The 16,139-nt window shown below is 39.0% G+C and overlaps 1 protein-coding gene across 1 annotated transcript; it reads right to left on the bottom strand.

Annotated features, from left to right (window-relative positions):
- Positions 1-3,432: 3,432 nt before the first annotated feature.
- Positions 3,433-14,807, bottom strand: LOC139735857 (zinc finger MYND domain-containing protein 12-like). Its single transcript, XM_071646603.1, has 7 exons — positions 14,637-14,807; positions 10,001-10,145; positions 7,750-7,921; positions 6,636-6,805; positions 5,772-6,018; positions 4,869-5,014; positions 3,433-3,582 (listed from the first exon to the last, which is right to left on the bottom strand). Exons 1-7 carry the CDS (start codon positions 14,741-14,743, stop codon positions 3,433-3,435), a joined length of 1,137 nt encoding a protein of 378 aa, XP_071502704.1. The 5' UTR covers positions 14,744-14,807.
- Between the last annotated feature and the right edge of the window lie 1,332 nt (positions 14,808-16,139).

Genomic DNA, 16,139 nt, shown 5'->3' with positions numbered 1-16,139 from the left:
GCATTATGTGATTCAATCAAGAAAGACTGTTGAGAGAATACTTATGTTACTTCTCTGGGCTTTTGTCATGCTATTAGTGCAATCAATAAAAGTAACAACACAAACACACTCTCAATGTCTAATAAATTATATATTTTTTTCTTTATTGGGCTATAGGGTTTTGCTAAATTTACAATTGTTATTTTGCTTTTAGCAACGTTAAGAAAAGTATATTTACATATGTGCAAAATTGATTTATAACTCATGTTACATACAAATATTTGTGTACAATAAAGACTAACAAGTAAAGAAAAAAACATGTCTTGTGATTTTATTGGTCTATTTCTTCATTTTGCCTCCTTAAAAAGCATCCATGTTTGTGTAGAATATGATAGCACTATTGCAAATGAATACATGTATTTTCAAATTTGATTTGAAAATCACACAATGAATTCAGTGATGATATCCTGTCTAGTTATACACTGTCCAATCCCGTAAGAGTTTGTGACATGATAAATGCTCCTCAATATAATATTCATTCTAATTACCAGGTAACCACCTTTTCAGATATTTCATATAGGCACTGTCGCTTAAACCATGTACTAGTTTTAGTTTACTTAGTGTTTTGTTTAACACATTTGTGAAAGGAAAACTGCCGCTGAAGAACCACCCATTTTGAAATTTTCTAATTTTTGCATCTTAAATCCTTATCCTGGTGTCATATTTTTTCCTCAGATCAACAAGAATCTCTTTTTGCCTTGAATAGCTCATTAGTAGTCATACACTAAAAACCAAGATTGCTAGATTTATAATGTAGACATCAAATACATAAGCAGTGCATGAAAGTACAGTTACAGTGGACTCCCGTTATAACGAAGTCCTCGGGACCGGCAGTTTACTTTCGTTATATCAAAATTTCGTTATAACCGAACAAATAAACAATAAGAAGACATAGAGTGGATAATGTTGCGACCTGAATTTTTACTTCGTTGTAACCGTAATATCGTTATAACCGTGTTCATTATAATGGGAGTGCACTGTACTTTTACCACATTTACAACCAATGTTACCAGAAAAGTTAATCACAGCTTTTTAATGAGGTGCATTTAATTAATTTTTGTACTGGTTATGTAACCTTGTTTCCATTGTGTGTCAGTTTTTTTTTTCTTTCTTTTGCAATGAAAGCTTCATATCTTAGGTTGCAATTTTGAAATTTTTAGTTGCATTGGTACATGGGTCTGTAACATCTGTACTATCTGTAGAAAACTGTTTACCATCACAAATAAGGTTGGTTGATCATCTTCATTGACAAACCAGACTCTAAGATAAAGATAAATCATATTCAAGTATCATGCTCTGTGAAAACACATTGATATGTGTAAAGATTCCTGGCAAAAGCCCTGGGCAGAGCAATAGACAATGCCTAATCCTCCCCCACACTTGCATAAAACCAGGAAGCTAACAGTGATGAATACTGGTGTGTGCACTATTGTGCACACCGGTATGCCCAAACAATACAATAGTAGGAAACATTGTGTGTGTCTGTGTCTGTATGAGCCTGTGTTTTGTGCTCACATGAGAGAGCAATGTGTGTTGTTCTTCTGTCTGATAGAGTTACCATTGATGACTGTGTGTTTTCTTTTTTGCTTGTTTGGGTTTGTCTGGCTTCTTTGTCCCACCTAAGTGATTGGACTTAATTATTAAAGTACATAGGTTTGCCATTGAAATGGCCATTAAGTGATAAAAGAACACTGTACATGTATGTCCCCCAAAAAAATTACAACGGGGCCCTCTGCAATGATATCTTTAAAAATAGTGAATCAATCTAAATACAAATTCAGGGTATGAAACTATAACTCATTGCCCACATCTTACAGAAAACCCCATTCAATTTGCTTCAGTGGTCAAAGAGAAATGCAGAATTTTGTAGAGGATGCCAGGAATCTCTTCTGTCCAAATTCTGTCTATTATTCATACACAAGAGCATTGAATTACTAAAATTGGAAGAATCAGACTCATGACATGCTTTACAACAATCCACATTTCTCTGTGACCGCTTAACCAAATTGAATGGGGTTTTCTGCAAAATAGAGCTAAGATGTTATATTTTAAGACCCTGAAGTAGCACTTAGACAGGTTGATCATATGAGATGTTATCAATTCGAAAATCTGGTTGTGATTTTTGGGGCGACTTACTGCAGTATATCCAAAAAAAAATTACAATCAGATTTTCGCATTGATAATGCCCAATATGATTAAATTTTTTTAATGCTACTTCAGGGTCTTAAAATATAAAATTTTAGCTCTATTTTGCAGAAATCCCCATTCGATTTGGTTAAGCGGTCACAGAGAAATGTGGATTATTGTAAAGCATATCATGAATCGGATTCTTCCGAGTTTAGCATTTTGATGATCTTGTGTATGAATAATAGACAGAACTTGGACAGAAGAGATTCCCGACATCCTCTACAAAATTACGTATTTCTCTATGACCACTGAAGCAAATCGAGTGGGGTTTTCTGTAGGATGTGGGCAATGAGTTATAGTTTCATACCCTGAATTTGTATTTAGATTGATTCACTATCTTTAAAGATATCATTGCGGAGGGCCCCGTTGTAATTTTTGGGGGGACATATTTATATGCATTTATAGGTTGGAACTACTTTAAAGGCTCACTTACAAGCCCATACACTGATGCATGTGATTCAAATTTTTGCACATTCACATTTGTTGGTAATTGTTTCATGCATGCAGGGACTTTCTTGGTATAATATTCCAGATATCCAGAAAATATGGAAAGTATTGTTCCATCACTCACAAGTAGCACACTGAAAATACGTTTTCACACTATTTCTGTGAAGAAAAAAAAAATGTGCTGTTTTAAGAGCACAAAGTTAGACTGATACACAGGTCACTTTTGTGAATTCCAAAAATGATACTGCTTAGCCACCTTGAGTCATGGGAGCATTCATACAACTATCAAACAATTTTTTTTTTATCATAATTTTTTTTTATAGAACCAGACCCCCCCCCCCAAAAAAAAAAAAAAAGTCAAAACTGATAGACAGGCTCCCAAATCTCAACAAAATTCAGCAACATCATCTCTGCTTTATACAAAAACCATTGAATGGATTTTGCCATTACTTTTTCATTATTCATAACATAGTGCCTTTATGAACATAAGAGGCTGCAGAATTTGTGCTGAAAGGCTAAAACATGAAATGATGTTGTATTTTGAAGTAGAAATGACAAAAGATGTCAATGTGTCCTTCCCAAACAGCACCCAGCAAACAAGTGTGAGTCTTCAATTCTTTTATCCTTTATTCATATGGCGATGAAAATTTCAAATATGGATTACGCGCTTTTGACTTCACACAGCCAGTGTAAGTGCCAACAAGACTTCCGTTGCGAACACTAGTCCAAACGAACAGACATCTTTGGGCTGTAGTTTGTCTAGTAGGCACTACCCAGAATGCTGCGGTCCTTCTTGCTGGGAAGGGTGTCAAGTGCGTTGCTGAAGTCAGCAATTTGTCCATTCAGCTCACTCTCCTCGTCTCCAGAAGATGACATGAGTGACTGACACTTGTCGGTGAGATCCCTGGCCTATCAGAGAGAAGGGAAAATAGAAATCAAGATCCATGTTTGAAGATGGCAATCATGATTCACAGAGAAGAGATCTTTTCAGCACATACTGCACAGGTCGGCATGTTTGTATCATAGGCATGCTGTGATAAGTCAACCCAATGGACTGTCACTCCAAGCTACAACAACAATTCTGTTCAATGCTTATGACCTCCCAAGTGATGTACTCTTACGAAAGCTACTTTATGTTCGCTTCACTCTTGAACACAAAATACTGCAGATTACAAATACTCCATTGGGCCCTCAAGGTGATGTAAGACAGAAAAGTGTATGAGGTCTCCTAATTGATGAAATCTCAAGGTTTTGATTGTTTATACCACAACATAGTTTTTGTGTTGTCTGAAAGTTTGCATAGTGATGTAAATGAGGAAGAGGGGTTTGGGATAACACCACGTGTATGTAGTCCTTGACAAGATTTTTGTTTGGCAAAAGAAGACCTGAGAAAGAGGAGAATGGAGGAGGGAAGGGACACAGGGAGAATGTGAGGAAAGCAAATAGTGACTGTCAATGGGCAGCAGTGAGCTGAAAGTGGAGGTTGTACTGATGCATCATAAAACCAACAAAAAGTCGCACACCTTGATTTTACGTGATGACTCAAAAAAGGTGAAATGGGTCATCCGAGTCAATCTGGAGTTATTCATGCTTTCTAAAAGAGCTATCCTTATTCTACATTATTCTTCAGCTTGGGATCATAACATGAATGGGAAAGTGTGTTTTCAGCAGTTTTTCTGCAACGCTTTTTAGGGGGAGAGTAGAATGATCAGGTATGTCTTAGAGGCACCTTTTCATTTCTTGAAATACACTCTTCACTTTCAAGTCTAATAACTTTTGAAAGGATAACGCCACTGCTTTGAAAGTTGGCATTAATCATGGACAGAATGTGTTAATAGAACATGCTCAATTTCAGCTAAATCTGATAATCCCTTCATTGTTGTTGCTCCGGTGGTTTACATCCTGTGTTTTGTCACATTCATCGCACAGCTAGCATGGCTTGGTAAAGATTAAGTGCTTGAATAAGCCCTGTACTTCAGAGCCTCTTTTCTCAGTTCACACTTTTCCAGAGTGTGTGCTTTCTTTCTAGTATTTAGATAGGTTAGGGGAGTCCATTTGAATTGATTTATACATCATTTTAAAGCTTAGAGTCTGTCCTTTCAGAATCTGACCTCGATTAAAAATCCACGTCTGGTGACTTTTTGTTGGTTTTGTGCTGCAGGGTCACAAATATAGATACCATCATCTTCTCTCACCTTTGTGATGTCCTCCAGGAGAAAGTGAAGCATGCCTAGGGCATGGCAGACGAGTGCTGTGGTCACAGGATTCTGGCTGCTGGACTGCTCTCTAATGTCATGGATGGAATGCAACACTTGTTTGGCCTCGGCTTCCTGTGCTTCATCTAAAGGGAGACAGCAACAAACACATACTAGTAGTAAATGAGGGTTCAAAGTAGCAGCCATCCTCTCCCCTGCCAAATCTCTGGTGAAACACTTCAAGTTGCCAAACGATACCCTAATACCACAATATAAACTTTACGGGGGGGGGGGGGGGGGGGGGGGGGGGGGGGGGGGGGGGGGGGGGGGAGGGGTGCCAATACGCTATAAACAAACTTGAAAGAGAAATTTCCAATGTATTTACTCACAACACTAACTTAGCTCTATCATTTTTGGTACTCGAGAAAAAGATTTTCGAAGATTCTTATTATTAAACCCGTTGAGGACAAGTCCCAAGTATACTTCAGGCAAGTATCTACTGAAAATGCGTATTGTAGCAAAATCAGTCCGTCCTCAACAGGTTATCAGGGGGCTTTGGGGTCCCCTGGGGGTCCCTCCAGGGTTGCAAGGTGCCCATTTGAACAAATTGAGATCCTATCCCTCTAGGGATGCTACCTGCCTAGTTTGGTGAAATCCATCACAGGGTTATCAAAATCACGGGTTGTCAAAAAGCTGAAAATGTGAAAAGTCAACACAAGATGCACAACTGACACTGGACGACGCATGATTGCAATTGCTCACTTGAGCCTTTGGTTCAGGCAAGCTAAAAACAACTTCAAAGACTCATCTATAGCATTGTTTACATCTGGCAACATAGCAAGGAAGCAGAAGACAAGAATTGAATGGTTTCTCTCATCTGTCAGAGCCAGGTTAAATACAAACCTAGAGATTCTGGTTTCTCCTTTTTCAGTTCCACAGCAACAGCTCCCACACCAGCAGGTGTCTCCGCCCGATGGGTGCGGGCGGAGACCAGCCGCAGGAGGTGCTTGTGCCAGATATCTGTCACTCGTGCATAGAGTGAGTCGGCAACATCCATCTGGTTCTGGCGGAAGAAGACATTGGCCATATGGAAGTAGCCACCTGCTGTGCTGATGTCATCGGTGCCATACTGCTCTGATGCATGGAAAATCTACAATTACCAAGCACACAAAGAGACACATAATGCATAAGAGAATATTTTCAAAATTTATAATAAATCACAGTGAACAAGGCCGATGACACAGCAGCTTCACATAAGAATGCATAATTGGGTGCTCACGGAAGCAAAACAAAAGAAGAAAGTATGCACAAATTCTACACAGCTGACTCTGTTAAGCAAGTGGTATGGTAATGGAATTTCATTGCTACAGTACTGGAATATGTGGACCTTCCATGTCACCCTTGTTCAGTGTAACCTGTTTTGGGTTTTTAAGAGTATTGGTTTATCTGCTTAAAAAACATAATTCCACAAATCTATACATAGCACTAACAATTTATTTACATGATGTGAAATTATGATAATCATCTGGAATTCCCCTTTAATAATGTGTCAGTTAAACTTAGGAAGTAATAGTTTGGTTGAAATTCTTGTGCTGTGAAGTTAGTATTAAACTCTAGATAGATCAGATTTGGGATGTACAAACTAGGGTGAGTGCACAGGTAAAGCGCTGCTTTGGGCCAACCTGACACAATGATACAACATGCATTTAAAAAGAAGATAGTCACGGCAATCACTCAGGGAGATAGGTCCATGGAATCAAGTCTTACGTCATCTGCTAAGTTTCGCAGCGCCTCATCAAAGTTGCCCTCGGCAGCATAGAGCAGACCCCAGTTCCTGTACAGCTTTGACTTAATGGCATGGCTGGAGTCTGGTGTCTTTAGGACAGTCCACTGGGCTTGGGCCAGGTACTCTTCTGCCTGCTGCAACTTGTGAAGGCCTGAGGATATAGTTTTAATCAAACATGTATATCATGTCTGGGGAACATTCTGCAAATGATGCATCAGTAACATACTCTCAACAGCACACTTAACTGGACACAGGGCTGAAACTTTTGGTATAAGTCTGTCCATAAAACTTTTCACACATGTAGGCCAAGCCTTATCCCAATGATGTTCATTAAACCTCGGTTGCCTATTTCAGGGGTTCATTAGACATACAACCTTTAGAACTTGGTAAACAGTAGTTTGTGCCTCACGCTACTTAGTACTCATACGATGCTGGAGGGAAATGAACATTCACAACTGCTTTGTCGCATAATCACTTAATTTCTGTAAAGATGCTTTGAGACTTCACAGTATACATGGATTTACTCATTCCATCCTTTGCATTTATGATAGTAGTCAGCGCAAGAAGAAAAGGATTAAAATTAGCTGTCTTTCTTTTCATGTGAAAATAAAACAGATAATTAGAATTAATCAAAGTTTTGATCAGCATATCTGCACCTCATGTAGCATACCTGGGCCATGCTCAAGGAAAATACATTTATGCAGTTTTTCTTAAATTGTGAAAATGAGATGTGGAATGTACAGATAGACAGACAATCGTAACAAACAGCATGCCTCAAGCACCCTTTGGGGCCGAGGCATGAAAGCTACATTCACTTCCACTAATGCTTGCAAAGATCAGATTTACATGGAAAGCTAATTCCTTCAGAAAACACCAAAAACTAAAAGAATCAAAACACATCGTTGACTCAAATAACATGTACATTTACATTGTATCTACTACCAAACTTTGAATTGTAGGACTTGTGAGTTTCTGATGCAGTCACATATATACACGAAAAAAAAAAATCATACATATTCAAAAGTTATTATGTATGGAAATTGTATCAGATGCATGTAACATCAATTGATGGATAGTTATTTTAACAGAACTTACCAATACTAGCTTCAGCTAGGATGAGGTAGGATGGTACAAGCTCTATGCTGTCTAGCCCATGTACATCAATGCTGAACCTAAGTGTCTGCATTGCTGCTGGCACAGCCTGCTCATGCTTGCCTTCAAAGAGGAGTTTCTGTCCAGTGGTCCTCGTTAGCTCAATCATGTTTATCTAGTACGTGACAAAGACCATTGAATGGAAATCAGAGATATAAATAGATCACTATATGCTACAGTCAAGAACACTTTTCTCCTCAAAAGAAGCCATTTTCTTTACATAAGAACCTTTTTTCTTACTGTTCTCCACAAGAGTTTATTTCATGAGTCAAGGAATGATTGCATACATATAATTTCTCAGAACTTGTTCATACTGTAAGACTGTTTTATCACAAATTATCAAAAGTGCAACTTTTACTGTTTAAAAGGCCAGATGAATGAAGTTCTACAGTATGTTTTGCTGAAGTTTTTGAATTCGGTGAAAGTGCAAAACTACCCTGGTAAGACAATGCCTATTACAAAAGTGTTCTCTTCTTTCTATCTTCATTTACTGGAGAACTATCATACACAGTGTATTCAACAAAGTTCAAAATGTTCCCATATGAATACATACACATCTTATACTTACTTACATACTTATCTTATGAAAGCTTAATAAAATCAACTATTGGACCACTCTTGGATCACTTTCAACCACATAATAAAAACAATTGAGCAATTCCCTTTTGGCATGGAGTGAGGGAAAAGTATTAGGAGCTTGCAGCATTTACAAGTGATTTTACAATGAATTCCACAGCTGTGTTTGGAGTATTGTGGCCTTTCTTGTCTTCTCCATCTAAATATACATTTTCATTTTTTTGTTAACAGCCATGTATAAATCCATACATGTTCCCTCTTTTCTTTCTGAGAGTTGCAAATCCTGTTCTATAGGGCATTTTGAAGGAACTAATCTCAGAAATAATGAACCATCAATTGATAAAAAAATATATATATTTTCTGTCATTTCATTTATAATGGCATGGGAAACCCATTACACATTGTTCATTACCTCCGCCAAGGGAGGAGGTTATGTTTTTGTTACCGTTTGTTTGTTTGTTTGTTTGTTAGTTAGTTAGTTAGTTTGTCCGTGTGCAAAATAACTTAAAAAGTAGTTTTCAAAAACAGATTTGGATGAAACTTGCAGGAAAGGTTTAGATACCTTACATACTTACATACTTACATACTTACATACTTACGTAGTGATCCGAGAATTTTGGGGAAATTTATGAAGGATTTGTGATATTTTGGCAGGTAGGGTCAATGAACTTGGGAGTTCAGGCTGCGCATATTTGAGGTTTGCATGTGCGCACTAAAGTGCATGCTCTAGTTTCTGCTAGGGCGAGGCGCGTCGTGCAGCTGAGGGTTTATGACATATTATAAAATGGGTTCAAGAATGTAGCCAATTGGAAGCGCTGAAATGAGTCACGTGTGCGTGTATTAATTTCTCACTAACATGCATGGCCTGACGTCACAATGTTTACACTAGCAGTGCGCACTCAATCAGTTGTTACAAGTGCGTCGCGCGCTACTATACGCGCTGTCAATCCTGTAAACAACTTCTAGTTCGGGCTGCCTGCCGGCCTTTCTTATGTGCATTACATGTACGTATACCCTTATACGTACAGTAATTATATGTGCGGGATTTCCGAGTGCGACGTGCGTAAATGTTTGGGACGAACATCTTCGGACATCTTGACTCTTGAGCGAGTGCTACATGTAGCTGACTGGTATTGACCCACAATGGTACATGAAAAATGCTGTTAGTTTTCGACCCATTTTATAAAACAAATGATGCACAGGATTATTTCATGGCGTTATTGGAGATGTAGCGCACTCGAGGGTATTTACAATTGTGAAACATGCACAACGCACTCTATCCTGTGCATCATTTGTATAACAAAGGCTTTCAGCACACAATGCTATAAGTACGTGGGTGGAAATCACTGATATCTCTACGGAAGAACAAGATCAGTGGTGGAAATGAGCTGCATGCTTGGCGGAGGTCTGCGCTCTCAGAGTGCTTTTCTAGTTATTAATTATTTTGGTATTGCTCTTTTTTTGAAAAGTACTTTGGCATCTGTACAGTGATTACAAGTAAGATTACAAGTAAACTGTTCATTATTGATTATTTTGGTAATGCTCTTTTTTTTCTTTCTTTTTTTGAAAAGTACTGTGGCATCTGTACAGTGATTACAAGTAAGGCAAATACGCTTACCCTCCTCTCCAGCATATCTGCCTCCTGCTTCCGGCGCTGCTCTTCTGAAGACAGAAAGGAGACTTGTGTGGTTCTAAGTGGGATCAACAGCTGGCAGATCTTCTCATGGATGCCAACCCAGTCAGCCTGCTGGTGTTCCACCCCACTGCCGACAAACACATACATATCACATAAAACAAAACAAAAAAGAAATATAATCATGTGCCACAACAAAAATTATGAAAAAAAAAAGAATTTTTAATACCCTTCCAATTTAAAGCAAAGAGAAAATCACAGATTCTTCATGACAAGCTGTATGTTGGTAAATTAGTCAATGTTGATGTAGAAGATAACCAGATCGTCCATGTGGTTTTAAACACGTACACTCCTCGAGCAGTTTATACACATATAAAAGACTTGATGGGAATGACTTCCTCTGTGACTTGCTTTGAGGACATATGGTCATCAAGGACATGTTGCTAATCTATGACTTGACCCAGGCCAGGATAATGAAGAAAATGACAAAACATTGCTTCTTGTCACATCTCCAACAAATGTTAACAAAGGGAAACTAACCATAAAGATATATTTATATTATAGATAGTTTAACATGTCCAACCAGGCGAGAAATTGGTAAATTTGCTTATTGCAAAGGGAAAGAACCTAAAGTACTAAAAAACTAATTCTATGTCTCATTGTATCACTGCAATCAGCAAATTTATCAAGTTGTCAATTAATTTGACATACAAGTGTTGAAATTACTCAGACTGTTTGACATGTAGTTGCAAAAACAGTAGACAACCCTACAGCAGTAAATTTAGTAGTTTTGTGTTTGTTTTGTGTGTGCTTTTTTTTTTTTTTTTGGTCATAGTCTCTACAGATAGGTTTTTCTACTTGCGACTGTGTTCAACTCAGATTTAGAAATTCACCCTCTAGTCAGTAAGTCTAATATTACTTATGTAGAAGGTTCTAATCACTACAGTAGTAAGCAGACCTCGGAACCTAGCCCTATATACATACGGACATATTAACAGAAATTGCATCGCAAGAACGTACAGACTATGTACATATAACTAAAACTAAATTTCTCAATCAACGGGGAAAAAAAGAATTGTTGCTATGTGACTGGCATGCCTGCGCCATATTGCATGGTTCTCCCAACAGGTCAAGACTACACCTTGACAATGTGAAATGGTAGTTTCACATAACGGGTAAAAAATCTAAATGACAAGTGTTGCCACAGGCACAAATGTCTTGAGTGTTTATTTTCCTTGAATAAGTTTCAATTGGATCAATGAATTTGTAATTGTTTAAGAGAGCAAGTATTCAGGAATATGAGCATATTCACTTGCCCTTTGACCCTTAACCTTTGACCCCATGACCCCCAAATTCCTCAGAGAATCACTGTCAGGCAGTACTAGCGTATGTACCAAGTTTCACAAAGATACCTAGAACCATTTCCAAGATATGATGACATAAATGGTATCCCGGGGTACCAAATAAAAATCAGCCATTTTGTTGAATTATTTATCGTTTTAAAAAGGTTGTACCCTGGGTTGCCAAAAAGTGGAAATTATTTTAGTGCTGGAGCTAGCGCACGTTAGCCACTGCACTGCATTGCACTGAAGCACACGCTATTGCTAGCACAGCGTGCCATGCATGCATAGTATAACATGCAGCGGCATGGGAATGACTATGTACCGGTACATGCACACACAGCTAGTGCATGCATTTCTCTGCGGCTGTCCTCGAGTGGACGTGAGGTGGCGCTACACAACGTGGTATTCCGGGGTACTACGGTACCCCGGGGTAACGCGTGACGCATTATATGAAGAAAAAAGTGAAATTTCAGCATTTTTACTTAACCTTTGACCTTTGGCCCCACAGCCCAAAACTTTCACTGGAGAGTCTTTATCTCATAATACATGTATACACTCCGTTTCAAGAAAATGTAGAAATATCGTGGGGAAATAAAGAAGTTTAAAACTTTAACTTTGACCTTTGAGCATGTGCCTGTACACAGGTATCACTTCTCACGGCATCTGGTCTGGCTAATAGTTCCTAGACCTAGGTCCAGGTGTCTATGCCAAGTTTCATTCACATTAATTTTTTAGGCAGGGCTGGCTGCACACTAACCCATTTCTTTTACTGGTCCAACCTGTCAGTCCAGTAGGTACCCAGATTTTCCATTTTTCACTGGTAAATTCCTGAAAAAGTTACTGGTCCGACAGTGATTTTTACTGGTCAGGGACCGTCGGACCAGTGCTAATGGGCAACCTTGCATTAGGAATAGGATAACTCAAATGTTATAGGTGCTGTCCACAAAATTGATTATGGATGGACGGAAGGATGGACGGATCATCCAAAAGCATAATGCCTCCAGCGCGTCGGCACTTCGTGGTGGAGGCATAAAAAGAAACAAATCACATGCAGTGTGGTTGCAGTATTTATTGTTTCTTTACTTATAGAGTCTAGACATTAACAATGTATACACTGTAAAGTCTACTACCGGTACTCATTGACCACCTACTTTTATCATCAGGGGCCCCGTTTCATAGAACTTGTCATCAGTGACAAGTTGTTATAGATGTGACAAGCTACTGAAATCCTTGCATCTGATTGGCTGAGAGCAGATTTGTCATAGAAATGTGGCAGTTGTCACTGATGACAAGTTTTATGAAACGGAACCCAGCTAACCACCTTCGCAATACCCTTCTTGCATCACAGTGGACTCCCGTTATAACGAAGTTCTCCGGACCGGCTGTTTTCTTTCAATATATTGAAAATTCATTATTTATAACTGAACAAATACACAATAAAAAACAAAGAGCCGGTAACGTTGCAGCCTTTATTTTTATTTCGTCGTAACCGGAATTTCATTATAACCGTGTTTGTTATAACGGGAGTGCATTGTATTATAAAATCAAAAGCATGCATGGGACAGGGCGCAATACGCTAGAATATTCAAATGGAATCAAACCCCACGGGGGAGTACGGCTAACACAATTCAAGAGAAATGAGAAAGGAATAGGTAAATAACCTGAGGAAACATGAGGAAAAAGAATTGAAGAAAATCCTCATTAGTTATACACATAACTGACATTAACACATCTTTGCCATTCATTGGGGCTTTCTAATGTTAGATTTTTTTTTTTTAAGTCTACATCACGCTGACATGCTTTAAATATCAATGGAGAACAGGCGGTCGGTCGAAATGATCAGCTTGCACCGGTGCACAGTAAAAACATGTCATTTGCATTTGTCACCCAGTATACTTGGGTGACCCGCACCTCGTCATAGTTAATGTGTGCGCATACTTGAATCACATTTCGCCACTGAAATTCTTTTGAAATCCAACTCACATACAGGAAAAATGCTGAAAATTCCAATGGAATCACAAGTTCACTGATTGATATCGAAAATTTGCTGCTACCATCGTCAAACGCGAATGATGCGAAAAAGTTGCGCGCTAAGGAAGGGGCCCGCAACTCGTCACCCGCACTCCCATAGACAAAGCACGTAAAAGACGTGTGCGGGTGACCGTGATGCTCCCATAGACATACACGTAAAAGATGCGTGCGGGGACAGTGGTGATACTTATAACACGTATTCTGATTAAATTTCAGATTTTCGTGAAAAACTGTTCGGTTTTCGCCACAATTTGCTTGGTTGTGGTAGCCCTGCCAAGTTTCAAGCGTACTGAACACAGTCCCGGGCATAAATTTTTGTTTAGGGCGCTTAAAACAATTTTAAGCGGGGTGACGGTATTCGGGCCCCTGACGAGGTGCGGGCACCTCACTGCACTATACACCATGACTTCTGAGCCGACCATCGTGGCCAAGAGAGTCTGGCCAACTGCTAATTTGGACACCATGTCGTTACCGCGCATATTACGCGGCACAGGATTAGCGTGTACGCTCAGACGTAACAAAATAACCAAGCCAAATAAGGGGCAGTTAACAATGGGCATTGCGTATGAGCGCACTTCAGTAACGACATGGCGCCTGTAGATCACGGACCGGCTTTTGACCAATCACAGGCTTCAAAACACATAAGCCAAAAACCAAGTTGGCCAGACTATCTTAATATACGGCACTGATCGTGGCCATCTGAGCCCGGGGTATGAATCTGCAGTATTTTCTACCATGTTGAAATGAAATTAAGGTGAAACTGAGCAATACTTTCTAAGATACAAGGTGTTTAATGAAAAAGTGGTTGATGAGTCGTAGCCAGGTACCGGTACTGTAACGTTAACTGTTTAGATCTAACATTACTGATCATTTCTCCTTCTTGCTACAAGTAAATTTTACATGTGTTGTTGTTGTTTCTTCTTCTTCTTCTTCTTCTTCTTCTTCTTCATCATCATCATCTACCTCCTTCACTCTTGAAGGTTCTACTCTAGACTATGTCTACTCTCTAACGTTAGTCGTGATCTCAACTCGCAAGTCGACGACATCAACGCAACGTCTCATGACAATGAAGTGACACACGTGTAAACATGCTGTGTGTCTGAATATGGGACTAGCAGTAGCGGTCCGCAGTAGCATACCACAGCACGATTGTGCAGCGGCGTCAATCTGTAAACTGTAAACTACGTGCAACTAGTATGACCGCTATGTTACTACGACTCTCTACTACAAGTTCTTGTTTAACTCACCAGTAATATGTAACTCTGCACCTTGTACATTGTACAAATGCTGGTTTCTGACACAATTCACACAGTAATTTAACACCCTTTGGGTTTGCCAGAGGATTTAGAGTCATCTTGCTGTATATTTCTGAAAATGTGAAGTGTTTACTTCGCCTTTCAGATGTTCGGCGGTGGCGGCTTAGCGTAGTCCGTTGCTAGCCACTGAAGTTGCCAATTTAGCAAACACAAGCGCAAGGTGTGTACGTACCCCCACTGTACCTTCCCCCCCCCCCCCCCCCCCCCCCCCCCCCGTCACACACACTATGCACTGACGACGTCAGACACCAGCGAAGCACTCGCGATCGCGGATCACATCGTGAACAGCAGGCCTATGATACCACTGACACTGTACAACTTACTGCCCCTTATTATCCCATATTCTCTGCTGCTGTCAGAGAATGAAATTCGAAGTACCGGTATATTTTCCTCTATATTATAGATCTAGTCTCTATGAAATAGTAATATGCTTTTCGTATACAGTTTATTATACACGGTATCTAATGTATTTTCTTTTCATCAAATCAATCGTACTCTCCTGATGGTGGATTCCCTCAAAACACGTCCCCTCCCCCTCAATGTCCCTTCTCCTCCCCTCCCTATCTTCCTCTCTCCATCTATCTATCATAATACTAGTATCTCATGGGCCATAGAACTACATTGACATGACTGACACTGACATTTTGAAACCAATCTTTTGCTTTAGATCGGGATAAAAGAAAACGGAATAAAAAATCACGCATGCAGACATAAAAAAAGTGATAAGTTATTCTATTTCCTGTGTTTGTTCATTACATTCCTCGTCATCCTAGTGTGACACACGGCATCGTCGTGATATCTGTCACCAATCTATTTACTGCCGTTTTACTTTATAGACTTAGTACACAGTGAAGATACAAACGCGGAACAAGACGTGACAGATTCCACGATTTTATAGCAAAACAATTTTTTCTCAGTATTTTTTTTTTACTTCACTGACTGAAAACTTTCTTAAAATTCCACCGACAGTTCCAGCATTTTCGTATACTTTCCAGCATTTCCGTATTGTTCCAGCATTTTCACCATTTCGAGTATTTCCGTATACTTGTAATATTCTGTACAATATTCTGTAAACCTATCCTTTATCAAGTATTGTGATGAAATTTATGTATTCAACTTCTGTAAATATTCATATGTTTCTGTTGGAAATGGAAAATTAAATGAATGAATGAATGAATGAATGAATGAATGAATGAATGAATGAATTAATTAATTAATTAATTAATTAATTGATTAATTAATTAATTGATTAATTAATTAATGAATGAAAAGTGTTCACCAGATCGTTGAATTTCAATTCTGAAAATGCAAAAACCCTTGTCTGGGAGGGGGAACTTCTGTCCATCTTCGTAGACTTACCAGTATTTAATACGCCTACACGGTGAAGACGCATCCAGACACGGAAAAAGAGGTGATAGATTCGACATAAGCTAG

This window comes from Diadema antillarum, unplaced genomic scaffold, assembly GCF_040938485.1.
Source record: "Diadema antillarum isolate AM-2024a unplaced genomic scaffold, OU_Dant_1.0 seq00000604_RagTag, whole genome shotgun sequence".
Taxonomy (NCBI): Eukaryota; Metazoa; Echinodermata; class Echinoidea; order Diadematoida; family Diadematidae; genus Diadema; species Diadema antillarum.
Note: the sequence above shows the minus strand (reverse complement) of the source record. Positions and strands in the feature narration are given on the sequence as shown.

What these genes read in the sequence shown, in the direction of transcription:
- LOC139735857 (XM_071646603.1), bottom strand. Translation starts at nt 14,743, where the DNA reads ATGACTCTAAATCCTCTGGCAAACCCAAAGGGTGTTAAATTACTGTGT. An exon ending in TGCAGAGTTACATATTACTG is followed by an intron (nt 10,146 to 14,636) that starts GTGAGTTAAACA and finishes GTTTGTCGGCAG; the next exon opens with TGGGGTGGAACACCAGCAGG. An exon ending in CCTAGCTGAAGCTAGTATTG is followed by an intron (nt 6,806 to 7,749) that starts GTAAGTTCTGTT and finishes CTATATCCTCAG; the next exon opens with GCCTTCACAAGTTGCAGCAG.